General features: G+C 38.3%; 2 protein-coding genes across 10 annotated transcripts in view; one reads left to right on the forward strand and one right to left on the reverse strand.

The window, feature by feature from the left end:
* The first annotated feature begins 1716 nt into the window (after positions 1 to 1716).
* Positions 1717 to 25948, forward strand: KDM1B (lysine demethylase 1B). 8 transcript variants are annotated; one of them, XM_086469530.1, is made up of 20 exons: positions 1717 to 1806; positions 2625 to 2749; positions 4596 to 4685; positions 5456 to 5567; positions 6289 to 6427; positions 7362 to 7411; positions 8510 to 8714; positions 9813 to 9997; positions 10917 to 11093; positions 11952 to 12026; positions 13113 to 13250; positions 14722 to 14893; positions 15921 to 16048; positions 17495 to 17626; positions 18010 to 18084; positions 18997 to 19113; positions 19949 to 20074; positions 21536 to 21658; positions 23580 to 23732; positions 24318 to 25948. In XM_086469530.1, exons 1-20 carry the CDS (start codon positions 1717 to 1719, stop codon positions 24399 to 24401), a joined length of 2496 nt encoding a protein of 831 aa, XP_086325656.1. In that variant the 3' UTR covers positions 24402 to 25948. The 8 variants fall into 8 exon arrangements, with proteins under 8 accessions (XP_086325656.1, XP_086325657.1, XP_086325658.1 ...); XM_086469531.1 differs by having other exon boundaries at positions 6289 to 6405; positions 7373 to 7411; XM_086469532.1 differs by lacking the exon at positions 4596 to 4685 and having other exon boundaries at positions 6289 to 6405; positions 7373 to 7411.
* Positions 21923 to 27214, reverse strand: part of DEK (DEK proto-oncogene) — a 29497-nt gene continuing 24205 nt past the window's right edge. For both annotated transcript variants that reach the window (XM_086469540.1, XM_086469538.1), the window contains exon 12: positions 21923 to 23022. In XM_086469540.1, the coding sequence (XP_086325666.1) occupies positions 22962 to 23022 (61 nt within the window). In that variant the 3' untranslated portion in view covers positions 21923 to 22961. The remainder of the gene's footprint in view (positions 23023 to 27214) is intronic.

Consider the following 27214-nt stretch of genomic DNA (forward strand, 5'->3'; position numbering starts at 1 on the left):
CCTTCTCAGATAAAGGGCCTCGCAGCAGCAGACCGTGATCACCTGGTGGTCACCAAAACGAGTCGCCTGGTGCCTTGCTCGGCGCTAAGGTAGTTCGTTGCCACCACCTGCAAAGGCAACAGCATGTAGGAACGATTATCTAGCGTCAGAAGCGAAGGTGATAGAAAGAGATGTTGTGCCACTGATCCAGCTCCTGGGGAAAAAAGCCACCATTTCCTGGGGCGTTACACAGTAGTTTAGGGAAATCTTATGTAAATGAAACTGGTTGGTTTTCGTTTCTCTACTCTCCCAACCTGATCCACCCCCAGCCAGTGGTAAGTTACAGTGAAGTCACAGATTTTTATGTATGTATATTTTTTTAGGTAGTAAAGATTGACTTAATTTCTTTTTTCCTCCCTCTAGTTAATTATAATTGGGGCACTTGCATACAAAAAAAGAAAGTTATTTTTTGTATTGGGTTGTCTGAACTAATTTTTTACTTATGTGGATATCATTGTGTGATTTCCCTTTCCCTCCCAAATCAATTTCTTCTATCTTGAGAGGAGAATAAAGCACCAATTTACTTGATTTGCATCAGCTTCCTTTGAAAATTTGTAAAATGGGTAATTTGTAAAATTTGTAAAAATGCCCATTCTCTCCTCCTGTTACCTTTACTTTTAGTGGAATTCCTGAACAAAACTACTGCTACCACATCCATTGCTGTTAGCTTGAACAAGGAAGATGCAGCCTGGAACAGAGAGAATTGAGAAGTCTTAAATATATTTAAAAAAAATATAATTACAAACTGATCCCTAGTACAATAAGATAACATTCATGATGCAGTGCTGTAGCATAAGTGTTTTATTTCCACTTCCTTTCTGTGTGTGGTGGAGCACATTTAGATTTAATTCTTCCTCTAGGCTCTCTTGGTTTGTGCTTTACTCCCTGTGAAAAGAATGCCTTTGATATTACCATTTAAAATATGCTTTCATATTTCTGTGGGATACTTTCTCACCCTTCGTACTTTCTAGCTTACGTGATAAACAGCGGTCTTGTCCAAGTTGCCACCGATGCAAAGACAGCTATAGAGCTCTCTCATGGTGTAAGCCTTTTCTTTTCTGCTACAGTATGCTTAACGACAAAGTTTGTAAGATTCTGATCACCTATAATTGCAATGCAGCTGTGGTTCAGACCTTAAATCCTGATGTACGCTTGCAGGAGGGTGTGCAAGCCTTGGGGCTGGTTGTTCACCGGGTATTAAACAGGTCTTCCATATGCTGTTGGGAAAAGCTTTACAGGGCGCATCTCTTGCTGCCAGTAAATCAGTAGTTAGCAGGACAAGCGTTATTCTGAGTGGTATTTCAATGCTTGCATTATGAGCTGATGTCTATTCGCTTTGCCAGCCCAAATTCCAGCCCAGGTCTTCACGTAATGCAAATCAGATTATTGAAATCCGGGGTATGCTGATCTGGAACAGCCTGTCAAGATGTACTCAAGGATCTAATCTTAACTCCAAAGTTAGTTTAAAATAGTACCATTGTTCCTCTCCTGTAATGCCTCATTCTCATTTTCCTCCTGAATTAATAGTCAAGCTAACTAGACTCTTACCTAGGTAACTCTGACAAAAGTATTATGAGGGGCTGTACTGCCCAGGTGATTAGACAGCTCTGCAAAGTTAAGCAATTTAATTTTTTTTCTTAACTGCTGCCTCCCTTGTTTTGCAGATCTAATAATACAATGTCAACTGGAAGGGTACGAACGAAAAAAAAGGCATGTTCTTCAGACCAGTCTCCAGACAACCTTCCTCTGAGGAGTTCTGGAAGACAGGTATTTATAATTATTTAAAAGTGCATGGGCTCATACTCTGGTATTTTTTATTTTCTGTTGACATTTGTAAAGAAAGCGGGCTTCATTGTGGATAAGTTAGGCCTTGGAGTACTTATCCAGAGAGGGAGAATTAGTTCGTTCTGTGAATAAGTACACAAAGGGTCTTATTTGTGAACAATATTCAGAAAAGATAAATGCTCACTATGACCTTGTAAACACTCGATGTGTTAAAAATACACTCCCAGATTTCTGTACAGCAAGACAGAGCTGTCTGCCCATCCAGACGGAGGCCTAAACCAACATGATATTCAGTACCTTTGAGGCCCAGAAGAGACATTTGGTATGCAGCATTGTATCTGGAGTCCAAAAAAAGCCCCAGCCTACTTTAATATTTTATTTGTGGAGCAGATAAGATTGCCACTAATTAATAAGTATATGAAGAAAAGATTTTTCTAAAGAAGAAATAGAATGAACGCATGAGCTTGACTCATTAGCATGTGATGGAGCTTAAAATATGATTTAAACTGGAAGCTTTGCTTGTAGTTTCTTCAATGGCATCAGTTAGACTAAGGCAAGACATTTTTAGCTTTAAATGATATTTCCAGCCTTACTGGGTTGTTGGTTTTTTTTTTCTAGAAAAACTGACCTACTTTGGCAGCTGTTTCATGCTGCAGCTATTTCACAATGGATACAAAAATTTTCATTGGTACCATTTTAACTATTTGATGCTACCCACGAGCTGCAAAACTGCCTGAATGCCATTTTGTAGAAGATGTATTTGTGTCATTTCTGGTCAGATTTCAGCTGTTCTTTATTAGGTGAAGAAGAAAGCAGCTGAAGCAGCAGATGATGATGATGAAGCGTCAGAGAAGAAATATAGGAAGTGTGAAAAAGCTGGATGCACTGCAACCTGTCCTGTTTGCTTTGCCAGTGCAGCTGAAAGGTTTGTCTCTTTATTTTATTTTATTTGCATTTTCCATGGACTTTTCTAAACTTGCAGCTGAAGTTTAGGATCCAAACTACATTCTGAGAAATCTCTTAGTTTCTAAATGTAGAGGGAGAATCAGAAGGTACTAATATGAGTCTTAAGATGCCAGGAAAGTGTCACAAGTTATTCCTGTTGTGGGCAACTTTCTACTGTGCAAGTTGCTAATTCAGACATAGAATATCCTTAGAATACGCTTATCGGTGTTATTAACGGTGTCTTCTGGAACACGCCTTGCTTCTGTGAAACCGAGAGCATGTTACTGTCACCTGAGGAAGCTAAACTTGCTTTCAAGATGGAAAATGAAACCGTCATTTACTGCAGAAAGTCTTTATCACTGTGCCGTTGGACGCTTTGCAGTCTGGGGGGAGATTCTGACCTTGCAATTTTAGGTCTTGGGAGACAGCCGTACTTATGGGAACTCTTTGCTCTCGAGTTGTTTGTGGCTTTCTGTGCACTTGCGTGAGGCCTTTTGCGTGCTGACCCTGGCGGCACTGAACACGTGGTACTGGCAAGGCGGCTCTATGATAAGCAACACGTTAGACCTCGTTCTGCAGCAGTCAGACAGTAATTATGTAGCATTCCTCCCTCCCTGGTTAATTGAGACAAACTTTCCTCGTTTTCTTTCTTTTCCAGTGACATAAAATAATTCAGTGCTTCATTCTGTTATCTATGTGGGTTGTTCTTTGGTGGGAGGAGGTCAGTGTATTCTGGATGTTGGCATAGGAAAGCCGAGTGTTTCGGCAGTTGCTTGTAGGGGGAATGAGCACCTGAGAGATCAGCATTGGTGATACTATCATTTTTCTTCAGGAAACCATAGATACTGCTTAGTCATCTTTTTGAATTGTTATTTTAATGTTTTGGTTTCCACCTCTCCCACCCCCTCAAGTACATACTTCCAACATTATTTATTTGAGATGAGATCATTTCATGGCTAGCTACTTCAGTTAGTAGCTTAGGTCACTGCTTTTTACCTCGTGCATTTACCTCAAACCATTTCATTGAGTTTAATGAGTTTCCTAAGTGGCGAGCGATTGCTTTGCCTGATGAATCTAATCTTTGTGAATGGGTATTTCTTTCTGAGAGTAATAAAGAATAAATTGCCCAGAATGTGTAACTGCTTCCTCGGGGTTTTCTCTCATTGGGTTAAAGTCGCAGCCAACTGGGTCACGTGAAAAAAAATCAGGCAACATCCATTTTGTGTTCAGATTTGCTTTTAATGTTTCATCAGTTGTTCTGGGGCCAGAATGTTGTAAGGATTTATGAATCAATTGATGATACGTACAAGAAAAATAGTAATTTCAATGATCCCTCCCACCCCTGCACTAATACCAGAACGGAATGGAACAAAGTAAAGGAACTGTAGGTTCCTGCGGAGAGGGACTTTATCTTCTTACATGTTTGCAAAACGCTTAGTGTGTCACAGCACGTACTGTAAGAACAAACGTGTTTCACGTCCAGGAAACATCTGCCTAAAGGGTACTAAAGACGGGCTCAGTTGACCATCGTTAGTGGGAGATTGCTGCAAGCCAGACCAACCGTAGAACTGCATGTTGTGTACACTTTGCCTCCTTGACCTCTGGCGTTGCTTAGTTTGGAAACTGGAAACATTTGAGACGATTGAAATGATCGTATTGTTATTTGTAGGACTGTAGTGCCTTCTGCAAGTTAGCCTCTGTGAATGTAACTTAAAGCCTTGGCCTGGCCTGAATATTTTGTTCATGTTCTAAAACGTGCTACTGTCAATAGAAAAACCTTTTGTAAATGTGTCTTTAAAACTATTTCTGTGTCTCCTGCATTACAGATGTGCTAAAAATGGGTATACGTCTAGATGGTATCACCTCTCCTGTGGGGAACACTTCTGCAATGAATGTTTTGACCACTATTACCGAAGGTAGATTTGCCAATTAAGGTTGTGCTTTTTCAGTGCTTATTAAAATGTGGCAGATGTTACAACTTGAAATATCATGTGCATAAACTTAATACAAAGACTTGTCCTTTGTGCTTGCTTTATTCACAGTGAGGCTTAGGTATTGGTGCTAAAACTGAAGGTGTGGTACGGACTAATCGTCAAACAGCAGCGTGAACAAAACTGGTTACTTTAGGCAGGCTGGTTTGTGTGTATAGCTACTCTTTTGTCTTTTTTTTAAAAACAACATCAGAGAATGTTAAATGATGAGAACAGTTCTGAGTAAATCTCTCTTCCCTTATAAAGCAAATCCACTTCACAGTGTGAGTTCAGAAGACCTTGCCTCTATGTAACATCAGATCAGTGAGCAGATTTAACTCTTACGGTTCAGTGACCATGAAGATTCATAGAGTGCTTTCAGCTCCAACCTCTTCCTTATCTGAGTGGGAGTTGAGTACAGCTCTGCTAAGACTTTTGAGTGCTTACGTGCTCAGCAGTACCTGTGACTCAGTTCAGGCCTTAGATACCAGGAAATGTGTTCATGATCAAGAGGACACAGTGGTCAGGATGCGATTTATTGCTATTGTAAGAACCACGACTTTCTCCTTTTTTAATAGGAAAAACAGGACTCTCTAGAGCCTTCTTTCTCTGTCCTCATATAAAATGCTTAATTTTAGAATAGCTGCTGCTGTTTGAAATGAGCTAGGTATTAAATTCTCTGACCGCTTGCTGTTTTCTTTTCTCTTTCTTCTTAGCCATAAAGATGGTTATGAGAAATATACTGCCTGGAAGAGGATTTGGACGAGTAATGGTAAAAGTGAGCCCAGTCCAAAAGCCTTCATGGCTGATCAACAGCTTCCTTACTGGGTAAGATGGAGGGTGATTTATTTAATAGGGTTTATTTCAATGTGATGTTCTGATGCGAGTTCCCGATATCGTACGTTCAAGCAGCAGGTCAGCTGAGTTTTTGTAGGGGTTTTCTAGTATTAGAGGACTGTGGAAAAGCTCAAGAGAGTAATTCTGATCAGCTCCTCCATTGTTGGAGACGTTCTCACCACCCCACAAAGAACAACCTTCTGTTGCTTTTCCGTGAAGTAACAGCTAAGGTGTGTGATGTTCAGGTAGACTAAAACTTGGCAGGGAGAAGGGAGCGTGCCAGCTGTAGCAAAGCACAAGCATGAAAGACTTCTAAACCAGATTTTTGTATTTCCTTGGTAAAGAGAGCAGAAGACAACTGGAATGGAGGGAAGTTTGAAGGTGGTGGCGGGTTTTTTGTTGGTTTTGGAGCAGTGAACAATGTAGTTTTGCAGTAATACTTGCAAAATCCACTGAAGACCATAGTGGGTGTTGAATTAATTTTGGAGTTATGTTCTGTGGAGAAATTTCAGTCTTACAGGAGACGGGCACAAGGTTTCTGTATACCAGATGACTTGCTGATGACCAGAGGATTACGTGAGAACGAATGTAACTATTGTATTTGACAACTTCCTCGTATCTCCCTGCTTTCTAATTAGTTAGTTATGCTTCATAAATCTTGTCTGCAATCAGACAGCAGCAAGTAAAAACATGTTTGTTTTTTGACTTGTAGGTGCAGTGCACAAAGCCAGACTGTGGTAAATGGCGTCAGCTGACAAAGGAAATCCAGCTGACACCACAAATAGCAAAAACCTACAGATGTGGTATGAAACTGAACAATTCCACCAAGGTAACACAGAAGAGTTTTGCTCATATTGAAACTAACAGGTTGATATTTCTTGTTTGCAGACATTAATTTCTTTTTGTTTGCTGCTTAATGTTTCTAATGTCAAAATGATTGGCTGATGGCCTGGAGAGCTGCCATCGGGTGACAGGCCTGCACGCTGTTTGCACTTCTGCTTCCCAAGCGGAAATGTCAAGAAAGAAGAAGCTGGAATATCTTTGTCTGCCCAGCCAACTGTAAAATCCTTCATTCTGAAGCTACGGGAAGATTATCAGCATGTACAAACTAAACAAACTGTTTATTTTGTTCGGCCATACTTCGTTATTGAGGAAAGCATCTGAAAAGCTCAATGAGCTTTTACTAATTTCTAGCAAGTTTGTCATAGGGCTTTACATGAAAACTTTCAGCTTTGGCATGAAGATAGCTCCTGAAATTTGTAAGAGTCCTTATAGTGCCATAGAATCTATATAGTTAAGAACATAACGTGAAAATACTGACCATATAAAGATCAGAAGGGTGAGCATTTAATCTTGAAACTTGGTAATAACGATACTCTTAAAATAAATGAGAAACTTTTTTTTGGAAGAGTCTTTCTGGAAAATGTGGGATATTTCTAGAATTTTTCTATAAAAATACCTTTTTTTTTAAATTTTTGTTTTGTTTCAGTGTTCCACTCCGTTTCACAGAATAGAATGTATATTTTAATGTCTGATCAGTAGAAACTACCTTAACAAATGAGAAACATTTTCTGGGGTGTTTTTGCTTTATGGCGTGTTGTGTTTTTAACTACGCATTTCTCTACTGTTTATTTTTACTGGCGTTATCATCTCCGCTACAGAAGGCTAACACTAACACAGTTCTGATTTGGTTTTTAAGTTTAAAGAACTGTGCCATAGACAAGTTACTTTGGTTTATATTTAACTTTTGTTCTACACCTTAAGAATAGCTCTGATACCATTTACTTTTCTTTCAGGCTGAGGGCTCAGACCAGTGTTCCATGCCTGAGGACTTGGTGAGTAGTGGCTGTTCCTCCTCATTTGTCTAGAGTATGAAAGCACTCTTAAAGCACGGCGTATTTCCTTCCTTTTCCTGGTCCTTTGACCAATTATGGTGGTATTTAAGCATTTTGCTCAGGAAACTGTCAGACACTATTTGCAACAGAGCCTAGGGCATTCTGCTTTCTCATCTTTTTCCTCTCTTACCATACCAATTAGCTTTCAGGTGGTTCGTGGTGTCTTTGAGTTGTGGCCTGTGATTCCTGGTTTACTCCTAATACTAATTTTTGATCAGTCAAAACAGTATTCAGTTGCCAGCTTTCAAATAAAATTCCACATCCTAAAATTTCCCTGTCTTTCAGATGGTTTCTATCTTTAGTCAAGCTAGTCTCCTCTTTTTGAAGACTGAGAGAAGCTCAAAACGTGTTTTCTCTCTCCTCTCCCTCATAATACAAAACAAGATGTGATGTATGTTGGTGTTTCAATGGGTTTGTGATCACGGAACCTTGCATTTCAGATTTAGTGTGATCTGATGTTCAATAAGCCAATGTTGACAAGAGCACCTGAGGTACCTCTGTCCCAGGAAATGTGTTCAAGCTTATTGCTGACTCTCGTAGAAGCTTTGTGATTTGTTTCCTTAATGCACGTTTGATTTGTAAATTAAGGCTGAATTATTAGAGTTTGTTAGGGTTTTAGAAGGTCTTTGACGGGGCTAGCAGAATCTAAACTAAATGGATCAGTTAGTGCAGTCTTTTCTAAGTTCAGACTTCTGGAGGCATAAATGACTGTAAATGTCTTATAAAGGGCCTGATAAGGCATAGATGTGTTGTCATGGCATGTCTCAACTGTTTGCTTTCCACGTGGGTGTGGAGTTTGTGAAGTTTCAGCTCCATTTCTGAGGAAGAGATTAAAGCTACAGGTTTTCTGTGTCAGGCTGAGGAAGGGGAAAGAGGGGGAGAAAATGTCTTTATGACTTGTTGTTCTGAGATTGGTACTTCTAGTGCTTTTTGGTCTCAGTTTTGGAGGGAGGGGGGGAACTGGTTCATTTTCCAACGTTTTCAAAGTACTGACGTGTTCTCTTCTCCCCTCTTTCCTTCACTTCTCCGCTTGGCCAGAGAGTGGCTGAAGTTTCAGACCATTGGTGGTACTCCATGCTCATACTCCCTCCTTTGCTGAAAGACAGTGTGGCAGCTCCCTTTCTAGCTGCATATTATCCAGACTGCGTGGGCATGAGTCCATCCTGTACCAGCACTAATCGGTTACCTGGTGAATCCAACCTTGTGAAGTTAGAGCACTTAAAGAGCGTGCCTAATTTGACTGGTAAGGGCCATCTGCAGGGCTCTGTTGCTTAAATAGGTGTGATAAAGTTTGTCTTATAACTGAGGTTATAAGGCACATAATGCTCCTGATTCAGAAATACTGGTTCTGTTCTCAGCATTAATACGCACTCTCTGTGGGACTGCCTCTGTACTTCTTTGATGCCATTTACTCGTTTGTAAGATAAAGGTAATACATTTCGCATGGCATTTCTTTAAGGAGTAAGCACAGACTGCAAAGGCTTTTTGTTTACCACCTGACACTTGGTTATAGAAATGGGAATTTAACATGCGGGTACTTAAAGATTGTTTGCATTCGTAAGGAAATGAAGATTTATCAAAACAGAACATGATTCTGCTAGTTTTGATAGTGTTGGATCTTTGGAGAAGAGGATTTAATTTCTGAAGGCACTCAGATTCTGTTTAGGTTAATTTTTTTTTGCTAATGACAGCTCTGAGACTGACAGCCTGGGAGTATGGATCTGCAGAATAGGTCGGGTATGGAGAAAGGTAATTCAGGATTCCCATACTCGTCTCAGAGAGCGTGCTTTGGGAAGGTTCAGCTTCTGTGTTGTCTTAGCAGGCTTTGCTCTCCTTAGGTGCTTAAGATAAATCTGTTCATCTATTCAACAGATATTTATCTGCTTAACAAACAGAAAACTTCATTACACAGAGCTACCGGTATGACACGTGGAAGATGATTACTTTTAGGTACTGCTCGCTCTGGGCAGTATTGGGAGTTGAAGATGACAGAGGTTCAGAGCACTGCGTGAGCCTGTACAGTGAAGCGAGACCTCAGAACTGAGTTTAGCTCCTGTTCCTTGGTGGACTCGTCATGGCATCCGCGGGGACGTACTGTTTCTCTGACAAAACTAAAGCCCTCATAGGTCCAAGACATAGCCATCAGATAGCAGGACAGTAATACTGCACAGCCTAGAGGGTAGGAGAGGGAGAGCAATATAAACGAAATCATTCTGAAGATGGCCAGAGGCTGGAAAGCTTCGTTGTTTATCTGTGTGACGTCAGTGGATCATCTTAAAGGGAGAAGGGTGTGATGAAGATACAATGGAATATGACTAGTTCTTGGTGTCTCTTTATTCAGTTGCAGGCATGAACAAGTATTTCCAGCCTTTTTACCAGCCCAATGAATGTGGGAAAGCACTTTGTGTGAGGCCAGATGTCATGGAACTGGATGAGCTCTATGAGTTCCCAGAATATTCACGAGACCCTACCATGTACTTGGCTTTGAGAAACCTGATATTGGCTCTGTGGTACACAAACTGCAAGGTAAGAGATGCTAATAGCTAATTTGTTTGTTTACAAATAATAGCTACTTTTTTGGGGGATGTGGACTTTCTTCTTGGGGATAGGACTCTCTTCTTAACACGTCTCCTTATGCACTAGAAAAATTGCTCCCATCCTTTTGAAAATCCATTCTAAAATTGGCTGGGTTTGGTTTATATCCTTTTTGTTTGGGGTTGGGTTTTTTTGAGTTTCAATGCCTAGGAGCTCCTTTTGCAGTAAAATACAAAAGTTTAAAAAGTATTAAAAGTCTACTGAGTCTGCGCAGCTATTCACTTTTAAAGGGATGCGTGAACATTTCCAAACAGTGTTTGTGGGTGCTTTACGATTATTTATACGTGTGTATATGTGTGTGTGTGTGTGTGTGTATATATATGTGTGTGTGTGTGTATATATATATGCCTGTTGGGTGGGGAAGTGATTGTCTTTTTATTTATGCTAACTCTGTGACGCTGCCTTCAGTGGAATCACTGTATTTCACATACTGAAGCTTTCAAATACTGGTGTCTGTATTTATGTGAAGGTTTTGGATATGAATCTATTTTTTATTTGGAATGCCATTTTGGAATGGATTTTACTGGAATGTCATTGTGAGCATTGCCACCCAGTAGACTCTTTTTGCAATCAGGGCTGCATTTTGGTACCGTTCCTGTACAAATGGAGCACACGATGGAGTTTGGAGTATCTTCTAGACTCATTTGCTTTTATTCCATGTTAATCTGGCTTAATACATTGTTACCTTACTGTGTAAGGCTGGCTAGTAAGAAACTTCCCCAAAACTTTCTTTTAAAATGTTCTCGGAAGCCTGATTCATGATTAATTTTTACCAGCTGGTTTATAGTCTAAATATGAAAAAGATGACTGTTAGAAAACCAACACTTTCTATTCTTTTTCTCCTTTGCAGGAGGCTCTTACCCCTCACAAATGTATCCATCACATCATTGTTCGGGGGCTTGTGCGTATTCGCTGTGTACAGGAAATGGAGAGGATACTTTATTTTATGACAAGGAAAGGGCTAATTAATACGGGGATTTTATCAGTCAGTCCTGACCAGTATCTTCTTCCTAAAGAATACCACAATGTAAGTTGCTGTAATAATCCCTACGTTGTTAGTGCTATAAAACTACACACATATCAGATTTTTTGGGGTTTGTATTTTTTCCTCATTACCTGTCATTCCAACTGTTTATGTAAAAAATTACATCTAAAAGCACACATGTGGCATGTTTTTCACCTGGTTCTCATCTGCCTTCAATGGTTATGGAAACTACAGACATGGGACTCGTTCCCACTAAAATCTCTGGAATTCAGTCCTATGGATTTGTGCTTCCTGTGAGCTTTTCAGGTGGATAGGAAATGGTGAAAAATATACAGTACACTTTGGTTCTTATGGCTTAACCTTGTAATACACCTCTGCTTCCATAGGTGAGGAAACTCCTGTTCTGTATTGGTTCGCAAGAACTATGATTAAAGGGGACATACTTAGGATTAGCAATTGTGCCAGCACGCAGAAACTTATCAAATTAATGTATTCTGTAATGGAGTATCTCCTAGAAATCTCAAGTTGATTTATGTTTGGCAAGTGTATCTGTGTATGTTTTTAGTTTATAAAATAGTTTTTACTGGTCAACCCAACCTGTGATTGAAATCATTACAAGATAAGTGTGTTTTCTGTCTGGTAACTTCAGCTGTTTCCATAAAAAGAAACAGAGTAATCTGCTTTAAAGTCCTTAAACATTGTAACTATTTTCAAAGCTATATTTGATCTTTTCTCTATAATCTTTAAAAGTTATCACCGATTACTTTAGAAGACAAAAGAGCATAGACTTCTGAAACCTACAGGTATTTTTAACTTAGCAAGAAGAAAAATAACCGTGCAATGCTAATTTCTATTTTAGTTTGAAGTATTTTTATTTATTTAAATCTTACTTTTTTTTAGAAATCTGTCATTATTGTTGGGGCTGGTGCAGCAGGATTAGCAGCAGCCCGACAACTGCATAACTTTGGAATTAAGGTAAGAAACTTTACAGTACGTTACTTAAAAAAATCATATTTCTTCTGCTTTAGAAGTTTTCTTCATCAAAATGAAAACAATTGCTTTCTTGTTACAAACATTTATGTATGGGGCATCCTAATTAACTTTTAAAATCTGGGGTTTTACTGAGGAAATCTGCTGTTTAAAAACAGTGTTTATTTGTACCTAAAATCCAACAATGATGTTTAAGGATGATGTTTTAAGGAATTGAATGAGCATCTGACTTTCCAGATTTATACATTTATGTGGTTTTATGCATATATTTATATGAATCCTGAATCCTATAGGCCCATTATCTCATTCTTTGGTTGCCAAATAGCAAATTGCAGTACAGCCTTTCTTTACATCAAGTCCTGTGGAAAGCTATCCTGCAGTATAATACATAAATATCAATGGTCATGACCTTTTTTTTTTTTTTTTATATACATAAAATACATTCTATGTTTATATATATATATATATTTATATATATTTATATATTTTTATATATTTTTATATATATATATACACATACACACACACACACTGTTGCTTTTCTGGAGAGATGGAGTTTCTCTAAAAATAAAAAAATAATATTAAGTAGGTAAGGGTAAACCTATTCAGTCATCCATCCACCTAGTCCACTATCCTGTGTCTGTCTGTGACAAGTAGGGGATGCTGAAGGAGGCACGTATGAATAGTGGAAATACATGAGAATGGGATTTTCTTGGAATATCCCAGGAATAAATTTATCCAAAAGGTGTATGGACTTCCTCAGATTGACACTGCACCTGGATCATTGTGTTTAATAGCCTGTAGCATGCCTTAAATTCCAATTTTGAGATTTCCTAAATAGGTCTTTAGCTTTTTTAGAAACAATGCTTATTTTTATATAGGGCTGTTCCTTAAAGTAACAGTTATTGTATATCCTAAAGGGTAATCTTTAAAAGACAATTTAAATTCATTTAAATTAATTAGCCTTGCTTGGGTTTTTTTTGTGTTTTGTTTTCTCTTTTGCTCTGGAGTTGAACAGATATTTTTAATATAATCAAACCTTACAACTTAGTAAGCTGCATTGTGTCATAGGTCATTGTCTTAGAAGCTAAAGACAGAATTGGTGGCCGAGTGTGGGACGACAAGACATTCAAAGGAGTCACTGTTGGAAGAGGTGCACAAATTGTCAATGGATGTGTCAACAACCCTGTGGCACTAATGTGTGAGCAAGTGGGTTCCCTGCAGTGGTCTTGCACTATCACTAGTAAAAAAAAAAGTCATTAAAGCCAGATTCACGTGGCTGGGTAAGGGTGGGAGTCCTTTTTGGTGAGGATTTAAACACCATTCTGTGTTCTAAGTAAATGCTGCTGCTATTGTATCTTTGGTAACAGTTGGGGACAGAGAAGGGCTGTAGAGCGGTTTCGGGCACATTATGTAAAGAAAAACAAGGTGGCTCCAGCTTCAGAACTAGAAGAAACCACTTTTTTCCCCCTTTTCTGGAGCTACTAATGTAAAATGTCCCCAGCAAACCTCCTGAGAGCTGAGAAAGGCTTTACTGTGCGAGGCTATTGCTATGTTGCCATAATACATACTTGTACGATGGACTTGCCTTTGCTCAGCCTCTATATTTCTAGTTCAGTTCCACGCAAGTTAACATGAGTATGTCTAACAACTACTGATGCAAACACACTGCAGTTTGTTTCCTATTATTTGTTGGGTTGGGTTTTTTGGGTCAGGAAGCTGAATTTCTCCCAAGTGCAACCCGAGTATGGATTTTGTTCAGAGGCATGCAGAGCCAGCCCATGCGGTTTTAACTGTTCAGTGCTCTACACTGTTATGAGGAATTTTTAAAATTTTTTTAAATCATGTTTTAGTTATGAGGTGAGGAGCAATGACTTCTGAATACACCTTGGGTGCCCATCCCTTTGAGGTCATTCAGTGTCATCTTTCATTCAAAGTACAACTGTATCTTGAGATCAGCAGTGGTGACCAACAGCCTAGAGAGATGTGAGGATAAGTGAAAAACACTACCGTGCACCCTGAGTTACAAGGTCCTAGGAAGAAGTTAGCACTGTATTTGTGCTGTTTTCTCTAGACTGACTCTGTAGAACATCACAACATCTTTATTCTGATTTAGCTCTGTTGTGTGTCTGATGCAAGTTGTACAGGGAAAGCAAGATACTAGGTTTAATTCCAAATAATTTCTTTCTTCGCTTGTTGTTAATAGAATTGGTGGTAACTGGCAAGCAACATCCTGTCAATTCCTGAATGCAGGGACCTGTTTGGGCACCAGGCACCGGAAAGGTGTAGAAAAGAGCTGATTTTAATGGCAATTTAGAGAGTAAGGTGAGGTAGAAAAGAAGGAGTCTTGTTCAACATGTTTGACTACCAGACCAAACATCTCTGTACTAGCCCCTGGAAAGTTGGAGATGAGGTTTCTGGGAATTCCCAAAAAGAAAAGGATGCAAGAGTGGGGAAAAACTGTTTGTGGACAATTAACGGATAGAAGGATTGTTGATATTCCAGTTTTAGGAGAAAGAGTTTGAGTTAATCTGACTAATTATTTAAAGTTGTGGATGTTTTTAAATGGCATCACTTAAATCTGGGATTAAGGGATTCATCTTACTTTAAATAACTTTGAGCAGGCTAGACACTGCAGTTTTTCCATATTTAAAAAGCAATAAAATGTCTTTTTCTTAAGCTTGGCATTAAAATGCACAAACTAGGGGAGAAATGTGACTTGATCCAGGAAGGTGGAAGGATAACAGATCCCACTATTGATAAACGTATGGACTTTCATTTCAATGCCATCCTAGATGTCGTCTCTGAGTGGAGAAAAGATAAAACCCAACATCAAGATGTTCCTCTTGGTGGTAAGCGTGAGATGTATCGCAAAGTGAAGATGTTGGCTGTGTTCAGAGTTTTATATTAAATTGGCTTTTATGCTGAACATTTTTAGAAGCGTATGGCTGTACATCTGACCTTAAATCCACAGTGGTAACCTGGCTGTGTGGAGGACAAAGGGAGACTGACTATCGTGTACACATAGACCAAAACGTCACTTGTAACTTTTAAGGAAGCCTAATTTGAAGGCTTTTATAATACTGTATGACTCCTGATGTAGTATCTTGATTTCATAAGGCAGCTTTTCCAGTATAACCAGTGGCACTCGCAGTTCAAAAGACTTGCTTCTTCCTGAAGCAGGCCATGGCTAGCCATAACTCTTACACTTTTTGACTAATAAAGAGCCTGATCAAAGCCTTCTGCTGGCAAGAATAGTCCCATCTCCATTGGTAACGCCTCCCACCATGCTTACAGCATGCAAGCACATTCAACAACAAAAAATAAACTTGCTCAGAAATGTCTGCCTCCCCAATCTTTTCAGCATGGATGCTGTAAGACAGAATTAGCAACTCCTATGTTCTTCAGTGAACTTTGCATCATATTTCTCATCTCTTTGGCTTTGTAAAATTTAAGGAGGATTTATTTGGAAGGATTCCCAGTTATCTTAAGGTGTATTTTCCTTAAAATATTTTCAGCTGTATATTGATGACAGCTAAACAATTAATTTCTCTCCTGTCACAATCGGCTAGCCCAGATGTGCTGTTGCACAGTGTGTTTCTTTCTTTTTTCTTTGAAGTCATCTTAACCTCTTTTTTTCCCTGAAGCTATGAAGGCTTCTTGAAGATTACTAGGGAAACCTATGATTAAACAACAAAGTTGTATTTTATTACCAGAAAGACCCTGCATTTTTTTTTCCCCTCGATGAGAAGAAAAACATCTTTGTCCAAATTAGCAATAAGCTTGAAAAACTTGTGATCCAGAGAACAGCACATTGAAATGCAGTAGGGCTTCTGACCAGTTGTGATATATTCTTATTTTGAACATGTTCTTTCACAGAAAAAATACAAGAGATCTATAAAGCCTTTATTCAGGAGTCTGGTATCCAGTTCAGTGAGCTGGAAGAAAAAGTGCTACAGTTCCATCTCAGTAATTTGGAGTACGCCTGTGGCAGCAATCTCTCTCAGGTGAGTTTTGACAGCTGCGTTCTCAAGTGGTTGAGCTTCATAGAAAATAGGGTTGGAAGTAACACTGAGAAGCCATCTGATCGATCCTGTGGCCCCAAAGGAAGAATCAGCTATCCCTAACCTGTTCTTAAAAAGCACTGAGACGCAGACTCCAGCACTGCCCTAGGTAACCTGATGGGAGGTCATGACACGCTTCCAGCGAGATCCTCTTTCACATACAAGTTGGGAGTAGGTGGTGCAGTGGAGTAGGGCGTTTTGCCAAGATGCTGGGTGGTACGATTCACAGGAGAGTTACTCTTCCTCAGATGTCGTGTGTGACTTCTGCTTCTCAGTTCTGTGTTTAAAAACTGAGGTATTTCTCTACCTTGCTAGGTATCTTGAGAATAAATGCATTTAACTTCTGAAGTGTTCCAACACCCTGATGGTGGGCCCCAGTTCACCACTCCTAGGTATTCTGTTGACTATGTGATACTTGGCTTTCCTCGTGGCTTCACTTTTAACCAAGCGAGTTCAAGAAATATCCAAGTATGATGTTGTTTGCAGTGCGTTATTTACTTGGTCCTTTTGCTCAGATTAAAGATGTTTAGGGTCAATTGTATTACGGTGGTAGCACAGCTGATTGATTCGTGCGGATGCACAAATCTGAACTGAACTGAGAAGCACATCAGAACATAAAAAATCTGCAAGACAATGCTATACCAGGGCAGTCAATAGAAAATATTTTAATATGTCAAGCTTTCACCCTTCACGAGCACCCAGGGGAAATCAGGAAGATGCTAAAATCTATCTTGCCTTCAATTTTAAAATCAAAATATAAAGTAAACGCAACTGCAGTGACAGGAATTGGCATTTGAGTAGCAGTTTGAGAATTTTGCTTCAGAGTTTTCAGTGCTAAGTGGTGATTGCTTAGTGCAAATATCACTGTTGTACTAACTATGAGCGTGCAGGGGAGTAGAGGAGAAGGCCACTGAAAGCTATCATGGAAGAATCTCCAAAGTGATGGAAAAATTCCACTGAGATTTTTTTTGTATCTTATTTTCCGCTTCACGTTGAGAAATAGTTTATTGCCATTTTTATTTGAAGTCTTAATGCTGGAAATATCAGATTTCTTTGCTAAAGACAGAAAATTGAAATAAATACGCTGCATTCTGCCTGAATTTTTGTACTACTTTCCTTGTTTTCTCTACCAACCAGAGCTATAAATTACCTGCTAGCGACCAACCCGTATTACAGCATTTCTTAATTCAGCAATTCATATGTTGTGTAGTGGCCTTGGGTAAATAGGCAGTTTGCTGTTCTCAGTGTTGCCATGCATTCTGGTCATACACTTTTTTTTCTTTCCCCAGTTGTGATTGGAATTAGGGTGGCTTCTTCTAAACTGTGGGACTTTTGCTGGTACCCATGTCACCTCACCAGTAGAGACAGCTAGTTATGTTCTGTCCACAGGTATCTGCACGCTCATGGGACCACAATGAATTTTTTGCCCAGTTTGCTGGAGATCACACTCTTCTAACTGTGGGATATTCTACTGTGATTGATAAATTGGCAGAAGGGCTGGACATCCGGCTGAATTTCCCAGTGAGTCTGGAAAACATTGATGCAGTGCCTGTCTTGGATTGCTTTGAAGCACCCAATCATATCTTTGTATTCTTTGGACCTGGCAAATCTGTGCCAGTGATTATTTCAACTAGTCTTTAAGAAAAAACTTCAGCATTTCTGGAAATCCTCTTTAAGGACTTTCAGTACTTAAATATTATATGATATGATGAGCTTATATGTTAGAATCATGATGATTTTTCTTTTTCAGCTGCCAAGGAGGCTATTTTCTTTCAATATTTCTCTGGAAATTTGTGTTCTTCAATTTCTAGTTTGCATACTGGTGCTATATTAGCTATTCTTGTCTGAATTTGCATTGCATATGTTGGATTTTGTAGTATAGCCTTCAATTTGTCTTTCAATAGGTACAGAGTATTGACTATTCTGGTGAAGAAGTACAGGTCACTACTGCAGATGGAACAGTGTGGACAACACAAAAGGTACACAATATGCTTCAAGGTTAAGGATTTTAGGGAACACAAGAACAATATTGACCACAGTACATGTCCTTTTTGTCTTTGTTTGGTTTTCTTTTTCCCCTCCTTAGAAGACTATTTAGTTCATTTTCTCCCCACTCAAAGATGAAAACTCATATGTTCTAGTGACCCGTATTTGGATGTCCTAGAGCCTGTTTTTCATTAAGCATACTTGACTTTTGAGTACTATTTGACTTGAAGAACTAAGCACTATAAAGGTAGTACTAAAAATAAGAAGCAAATAGATTTTTATCTGCTCTTTGAAGTGACAGTTATGTTTTCTGGTTCCACTCCCTGCTCAGCTTTACCCCATTTAGCATGTCAATATGCCCTGTTAAAACTTTTCCCTTAGGTATGCAGGACTTGACAGCCCGAGTTTCTCAGTCTCCCTCTATCCCCACCTGCTTCATGCTGTGTAATTTAGCTTTTAGTAATTTTTAAAATGATATATCAACTTGATCAAGATTGGACTGACGTCAGCAGTGTTACTGAGAGTATTTTGAAGAGAAGGGATATGTGAAGGAAGAAAAAAACAAACAAAACAATGGCCAGCTCTCCTTTCAAAAAGACAGTTTGTTAATCTGGGAGCCATTGACTGTAATTTACAGGAGGTATTAAAAGTAGTAGCATGGTTAGCCGCTCTGATACAAGCAATTCAACAGACTACAACTTCAAACTGCAGGATCTGTTCTCACCTGAATGTAAGGCATGTGTTTCCCATTAACGGGGAGTAAAACCAGACACTAATCTGAAGATGTCTGGTGAGTATTATTCTGCATTTTACAAGAATAATCTCAGATAGTTAAGAGGATGCTGTGAGGCTTAAATGCATTATTCAGCTTTTGCTACTGTTGCGGTTGTAATGATTTCTTTCAGGTATTAGTGACTGTACCACTGGCCCTTCTGCAGAAAAACGCCATTCAGTTTAATCCTCCACTGTCAGAAAAAAAAATTAAAGCCATTAATAGTTTGGGAGCAGGAGTCATTGAGAAGGTCAGTAATTTCAGATTATATTTCCTTTTCTTTTCATAGAACTATTGGCTGCTTTATCCCTGTTGCTTTTGCTGTGTATTTCTCAGGATTTATTATGCATTTGGTTTTACTGTATACAGTAGCCCAGAAGAGCAAAATGCTATTTGGGATCACATGTATTTGTGTTTCTCAGATTTCCCAACTTAATGGGGTTTTTAAGAAATTGTTCGCAGAATCACTTCACAGCTTAAATGTTTTGTGCCTAACTTTTGAGCAAGCCTTCAAGATGGTCTTAGATCTTCCAGAATTCTAATAATATGCTTATTCCAGGTCCTTTTGACCTAATAAAATATATAAACTATTTCAAGAATACTGACAGTTGTGTATTTGTCCAGTGTAAAATCTTGTACCCTTTCCCAGTGCAAAAAGACAGCCTCTCCTGAAAAGACCCCTAGTAAAATGTATGCTTAGAACAGAAGTAATGCCAGAAACAGGATTATAACAAATTTAAAAGGCAAAGTTGAAATTTAAAGGCAAGGTTCAGACACCACCACACACAAGATGGGGATCCCTACGTTCTAAGTTAGGTTTGTAAAAATTCTGCTGAATTTCTTGAGCATTTTCCACAGTGAATTTGTCTGTGCAGTTGCCTTTTATGAGACTAGCATTTTTTTTTCCCTTTCCCTGTCCCTCTTGGAGAACAGGCCCAGCTATTTTCTCTTGAGACCCTCTCATGGGTGTCTCTAATCGAATGGAAAAGGGAAAAAGAATCAGAAGAAGAACATATACCACATCCAGTTATGAGTTGTGTGGTATGAAATTCTTTAATTCCATCTCTCTCTCGTGCTCTCTCTAGATTGCCTTGCAGTTCCCTTACAGATTCTGGGACAGTAAAATTCAAGGAGCTGATTTTTTTGGCCACGTTCCACCCAGTTCCAGCCAACGTGGGCTCTTCAGTGTTTTCTATGACATGGATCCTGAGGTATCACACACTAGCTGTTTTTTCTGTTGGCCCTTCACAAATTCAGTTTGGAACCTAGGTGCAACAATTTTTGAACAATGAAAGTTTTCTTCTTTCCCCCACCCCCACAACTGTTAAAAGAAGTGGAAGCAGTGTTATTTATCATGAGAAAGCTTACTGATACTTCCTTGTAATAAATGGGAATGTTTTCCTATGTTTGGATACAAAACAATATACAAGCAATTTTTTATTCTCAAACTATCCTGAAAACAAGTCTGTAATACCCGACTATAGATGTACTAATACAGGAAAAAGTTCACCAGTCACTTCCAGTTTAGGACTTCTGTTCCCTTATTTAAATCAGCTAAAAATCCTGTTAAAATGATCATGCTGGCTTATTAACACTTAATGGCTTGCACTAGCCTGAATAACTATGTGGAATGACAAAAGAAGAGACAAACACTAGGTTTTGTATGAAACTGAGGTCTGTAGGGTCGGTCCCAAACTCATGAATTTCAAAATGGATTCAAACCAGTGCACTGACATCATTTCTCCTCCCCGCCAGTTCCAGGCAGACACATTATACATTTCATGTTTTTACAACTGCTGCTTACTACCTGGCAGTAATTAAAAGGCCATTTTGTAACCTTACGGCTTACTCCAAAAGGAAACCATCCTGGGAAGATGGGGCTCTGTTACTACACTATCTGTACCTGTATATGATTTTCCTTAAACAAGGTTTCGCTTCAGTACTTTTAAGCTCATTCTACATGAGGTTCAGTTTGCTGGTGCCGTCCAGAGACATGATATACAATTCTTAATTTGCTTGATAGCTACTCTGCTAGCTATCAAGCTTAGTAACAGAAGAATTGCCTTATATAAACAAGAGAGGGAGAGTTCTGTAAAGGAGCTGAGAACCCGTGTGCTGTTCTACAGTCACTACTTCATCTTTGAAACTTCTGTGTGGTACCAGATTTCTCGAAGTGGAAGGAAACATCAGTAGAACTGAGCTTTCCTTTTTTTGGGCCAAAATCTGCTGGTAAGAATTTAGTATTGGCCTAATCCAAACCATATCTAACTAGTATTTAAAGACATTCTCTTTGTTACCACCTTTGGAAAGTGGAGTACAGTTGAGGCAGAGCTTAAGAGCCCTGTCACAAAGAATAGCACTATAAATGTCAGATCTTTTGGCCACAGCCTTTAAATAGGTAGATAGGAAGTTTTCAGTTAATTCAGCAAGTTGTAAAAGGGGCTGACACTAACACAGATCTGTGAACAAGACTCCAGAGGATGTTAGTAATTTGAGCATAAATACTGTAAAATATGCACCCTTTATTCTAAGGAATCAAACCCACTTTCCTCTAGAACAAAAGTTGCTTTCCAGCTGAAAATCTCTTTGTTAATTCCAATTAAAAGGGACTCTTCAAGCAATACTTAATCTAATAATTTTGAAGTTCTCACATGTTAATGTTTTGGTTTTAGGGCAAACAAAGCATTTTAATGTCAGTGGTCACTGGAGATGCTGTGACAACAATTAAGAATTTAGATGATAAACAAGTCCTGCAACAGTGTATGACTGTACTTAGAGAGCTGTTTAAGGAGCAGGTAAGAGAAGCCTCATTTTTTAAGAGATTAACTAATTTGCCAACAGACATAAAGCTTTTGATTGTATTACTTCATGATGTATAGGAAAACCTTTGACATTTTAAACTATTTTTCTTTTCTTGTCAGTTTGAGGGAATGTGCTTCCTTTGAGATACACTAAAAACACAGTGTTTGGTCCCTTGTGTGAAAAATGTGAATTGAAATATCTTAATCTGTCTGAAGGAAAAAGGTAATGAATTCAAAACCAGCAATGAACTATCATCCTTTAAAGTGCTTTTAGAAAGGAAATTTAATTAAAATCAGTACTTTAGGCAGGTAACACAAACACACTTCTTACTTAGCTGTCACTTTTTTTCCAAACAATCTTTTTTTTGTCATCACCGCTTCCAATACACGATAAAAGCTTTAAACTAGATGAATTTGATTATGATTTCTCCACCCCCATGTAAAAAGCAACTGAAATTACACCACCTCCAAACCAAACCCTTACTCTTCTGACAAGAAACAACCCTTCCTGAGCTGTCTTGAGATGGAGGTAGAGGCAAAATGATCTATCAAGGGCCCTACATCCTGACTGTAAGAAAGCATTTGATTAAAAAATTCTACCTTTTTTCCTTCCCCTGCTCATCATTAAGACAAAAACTAATAAGAAAACCAGAGAAATCTGGGGGAAGCAGAAGAGTTAGCCCTTAGCAATGTTATTTGCACTCCACTCTATAGACAATAACGCCATAGTTACATTATTCAGAGCAGTTAGATCCCAAGGAATGCCTGAGTTAATGTTCATGGGTGATCTCTCAAGTTTTACTGATAGTTCAGATGATAGGACTAATGTTCATGGAAAAATCAGCATCTGAAAGCTTGACTTTTCCTAGAAAACACACTTTGGGTAATGGCTTTACAGTTACCAGAGTCATTTGCAATCTAAGTCCACGTACCTGCTATTTTGATCTCTTAAGCATGTAGAGGGAGCAAACAGGTCTTTAGTTTTGGTGCCACTGTAGAAGAGTGATTTCCCATCTATCTCTGTGGGTTATGTGAATTTCGGCCATCTGTCCACAATGCAGCAGGATTTTCAAGGACAAGATGGCTTCCAGGGGTGTACTAGGACTTCTTCTGCAATGTCCATGAAGCTTGCCATACTTGGCTAGCCCTTGTCTTGGTTGCTTGGGCTTTAGTCTCTCATGTGCTGCCTGAATGGAATAGCCTATTTGTTGATCCCAGATGTTGTGTGAGAGGCAACCAGGGGCACTCCTGTTTACTTGCCATGAGCTCCGCAAGAGTAAGACACAGCTGTAGTTGACTAAGCCATCATACACTTGTTATCCAGGCTCTTTTTGGTAGAACTGCGTGGCATTTGCATGCTGTAATGTGACAAAGAACACACAGTATTACTGTCATGGCTTCGCTACAGACACTCTTGACTTTTTGTTTTCTCCTTGAACCTCGTTTTCAAGCCAGCTCATGTTCTGATCTTAGTCAAGTAATGTTATTTCTCCATTGGAATACAATTATCTCCAAAATGAAGATTACTTTTTTGAGATTTGACAAGCTAGAAATAGCAAAGCATCATGCCTTACCAAGATAAAAACTGCTTACATTATACACACAAACAAGTTGAATGATGTTGATATTGGTATTTGATCTGTTGCAAGAGTATCAATGTATTTTGGGGAGAATTTTTTTTCTCATGTGTAGTTCTAGGTATATTACAATATCCAGATTTGTTGCATTCAAAACAGTGCAGCTGTGATATTTCAGGCATGTCCCGCAAACAAAATTATCATTGTGGTTAGTAATATAATGAAGAAAATTGGAATTTAATTCTGGAATGTGATCTAATCTGTATCATAATAATGCTACATACTACATACTCTAGAGCTTTTCTCTGCAGCGCGTAACTTTTACTTTGATTATGCAGGAGGTTCCTGACCCAGTGAAGTTTTTTGTAACCCAATGGAGCAAAGACCCTTGGCTCCAGATGGCATATAGTTTTGTGAAAACTGGGGGCAGCGGTGAAGCTTATGACATCATAGCTGAAGACATACAAGGAAAAATTTTTTTTGCTGGTGAGGTAAGTATCTTATTACTGTTGATTAAGGTTATTGGGGAACTAGTTCCAATGAAAGATGGTCTTTTGCTAACCAACACCATTAATCTAGAGGTAGCATATAACATTCTTTACACAAATACACTAGTGTTTCTTGATTTTGGTACAGAATTCTCTTTATTCATGTTATTTGCTGGCTGCCAGGTATTTTAGGTCAGGAATGAACTGTGTAACCAGTAAATGCAGAACATGACAACACTGTACAGTCCACTTGTATTTTTGTCTTTCTGTTCCTCCATTTGTGGGTAACACAACAAGGGCACGCTGTTGATGGTGCAGGTGCATTCTGTACTGGAACAGAACCTAACCTGCCCCATTAAAGTGCAGATGGCAAAACAGACTACTGAGTTTGCTAGCTGACCTGCTTGCAAATTTTGAAGTTGCTAAAAATTGTAAATATTTCCTCCTGAATTCTAAGAAGTTTCCCATGGCTTTTAAAAATGTTGGTATATGCTTAAGGAAAACAAAACTGATCTTATAAACGGAAATTCTATCAGTTCTAATAGTTTTAGAAATAATTAACTTTTAAATTTTTTTTTTTATATACAGGCCACAAATAGGCACTTTCCTCAGACCGTTACAGGAGCTTACCTGAGTGGGGTTCGAGAAGCGAGCAAAATAGCAGCATTTTAAGTACTGAACTTCTGTGTTTATAGATATATTTTTTAAATTGCTTTCAGCGGGTAAAACTATCTTCAAGTTTCCTATTGCTGCCTTTTTCCTAAGTGGTACATAAATAGTATATGATACCTGAAGATAAAAATCTTCATCCTCCTTTTCCTCTTTTTCCCCCACCCCCCTTTTAAGCCCTGATGACTATACTGTTGGGGTTTTTTTCCAGCTAAGGTATTGCTAGCAAGAGTGACCAATATTGGAGTCCCTGGCCACAGCTTAATGAATGGAACTTTTGTTGAGAGAGTCCCCTTCCGTGTGGCTCAAGTCATGCTATTGTAAGCCTTCATTTCAGAAGGACAGGTTAAAACAAGAGTAAGTTAACATTCAGCATTAAAAATGCTGACAGTTAGTAGTGAAGATGGGAATTTTCCACTAACCGTGCTTCTCAGGTTGATTATGCTCATCGTTCAAACTTGCTCCCAGAAGCCCGAATAGCCTAGACAATGTCTAGAATTATTGTAGGAAGGAACTCAACTATTATTCTTTCCACTTGCAACCAATAGCCTTTTCTATAATATATTTCATATTCTTAGCCTCCACTAAGCGGGTTTTGGAATATCAAGTTTGTTCCTTGAAATCAGATGGCTGGAACAGTTTACAGTGCAATCATAGAAAGGTTATTGTTGCTGATAAAAACTTGAAAAATTAACTTTTACATTACTTTAAAAAACTTTGAAATATTCTCTCTGCTACTTATTCAGAGAAAGTCTTGTTACAATAGTAAGCGAAGTTTAGATTTGCTTAGTGCTTCTGATCATGTAGAAACAGGACAGCTTAAAAATACTGTATTTCTATGACTATTTTGAAAACAAACTTCCAAATTCATTTGGGCTGAGTAGAGGAACTATCTACTGCTATGAGTGCACAGTGGGGGGGTGAAGGACTGTAAGTTCCGAATGGCTCATTCAGCTTTTATATTTAAAAAATAAGTGAAGATGAATGAGGAAAAATATTAACATTTTATGAAGGGCTGAAACAAGGTAGCTTGCACTTTGACTTGAATTTTTTTTTTTCTTTTATTATTAAAGTATTATTAAAAATGACTTGAGGGAGTAATTCAGTAAGGGCTAAGCATCTATCTAATAGCTTTTCCATAGGACACGGAAGAAAATATTTTTCAACAGAAATAAGACAGACAACCAGGATATCTGTTGTAATACTGTTCCACTAAAATGGTATTAATGAAAAAAACCCAAAATATTAAAACCAACTTTTAGATCTCTTCCCCTACACTTTCCCTAGAACTTTACTGCATAGACCTTGTAATTTCTGGAAGGAAAGTAAGCACTTATTCTCCCCCCTCCCATTCACATGCATAGGCTCTTTTATTTTTTAATCTCTTCATTTAAGAATGACATAGCAAACTTTTTTTGAGTTACAGTGCTTATTTCCATAAAGCTGTATCCTTGGGGAAAAAAAAACAACAAGCAACCATAAGAAAAATCCTGCTGAATAAACGCAATTCTTCTTCGGAAATACATAATATTTTGGGTTTAGATTAGCTATGATATTGTTAAATACCTTTATTTAATCTCTAATTTACAAGGTAAAGATGTTTATATAACTAGATGTTTTTCAGATATATATTCTGTTCTGCTTCTTAAAGCTGAATTATATGGATTAATAGGAAAAGTGTAACTGTTCATAACTTTCCTCTACATAAATGCTAGTATGTACAGTTTTAAAGTATTTCCAAGTATTGTAATTTAAAGGCTATAAGAAGCAAGACAAGATCCTCTGATGATAAAAGATAATCAGACATCAGATTTTGCTTTTGGTAACCATTTGCACTTTGTTAACAATTTAATATATTACAGGCCAAGTTATAGTGTAACTAGGAAAGAATTAAGAGCTGCAGATGTGTTTGAGTTCCAAGTTTCTTTCCCAGTTTATCATACATGACAAAATTATTAGGAGAGGAGCTTCTGAAGGTGGGAATAACAAGCCCAAAACATGGCGTTCACTGGCTGCTTCAGCTGACCTTGGTCAAAACTTCAGTCAGCTTTATAACAACATACAAACACATCCCATGTTAGGTAGGAATTGTCTGGGAAGTTGAGCTCAGCATCTACTTCTGCAGCCCGAAGTTTGTGCGAACGTGCTTGATTCTAGGCATATGCTTCCATCCTGTTAATTTGTACTTGGGGTTTTAAATCCATCTGCAACTTTCCAGGTAGATAAGTGCTATATTCTAAAGAATAGATGGACAGGAACAAATACTGCACACTTCTTACAGCATTAAAAAAAGGATAACAAAGGATAAATTTACCGAGGGCCTAGTCTAGTAATTATTTGTATATTATTTTGGTACCAAGGCACTTACACTGTGTTGTGCTGCACTTAAGTTTGAGAAGTAAATAAAATAAGTATGTTCCATTTTAATTTACATTCATTTGAAATGTTTAAGAACATCAGGCTGGTTCTGAGACTTCATTCTTTAATTAATGTTCCCCAAAAATTTTTTTAATACCTCTGTTAAAATTTATTTCAAGCATGTATGTGGTTTTTTTGTTGTGTTTAATTTATTCCCTGCAAATAAAGAACTGGGGAATATTTTCTTTGAGTCACTTGTTTAAATGTTATAAAAGATGTTTGAATGCAGAGCATGATCTGTTACACTGCAGCTCTTCTGTGTGACTATGTTATAGCAGCAGAATAAAACTGGAAAGTATCCACAGGATGCTCATGTTTTGGTTGTTTTTGTTTTTCTTTATAATTACTAGTGGCTAAGCCTACTTTTTTGTTATATTTTATATTGATTTAATATTTCA

The sequence above is a fragment of the Leptosomus discolor genome, chromosome 8, assembly GCF_034619465.1.
Source record: "Leptosomus discolor isolate bLepDis1 chromosome 8, bLepDis1.hap2, whole genome shotgun sequence".
In the NCBI taxonomy this organism is placed as follows: domain Eukaryota; kingdom Metazoa; phylum Chordata; class Aves; order Leptosomiformes; family Leptosomidae; genus Leptosomus; species Leptosomus discolor.

What these genes read in the sequence shown, in the direction of transcription:
- KDM1B (XM_086469530.1), top strand. Translation starts at nt 1,717, where the DNA reads ATGTCAACTGGAAGGGTACGAACGAAAAAAAAGGCATGTTCTTCAGAC. An exon ending in TTTGCCAGTGCAGCTGAAAG is followed by an intron (nt 2,750 to 4,595) that starts GTTTGTCTCTTT and finishes CCTGCATTACAG; the next exon opens with ATGTGCTAAAAATGGGTATA. An exon ending in CAGTGTGGACAACACAAAAG is followed by an intron (nt 18,085 to 18,996) that starts GTACACAATATG and finishes GATTTCTTTCAG; the next exon opens with GTATTAGTGACTGTACCACT.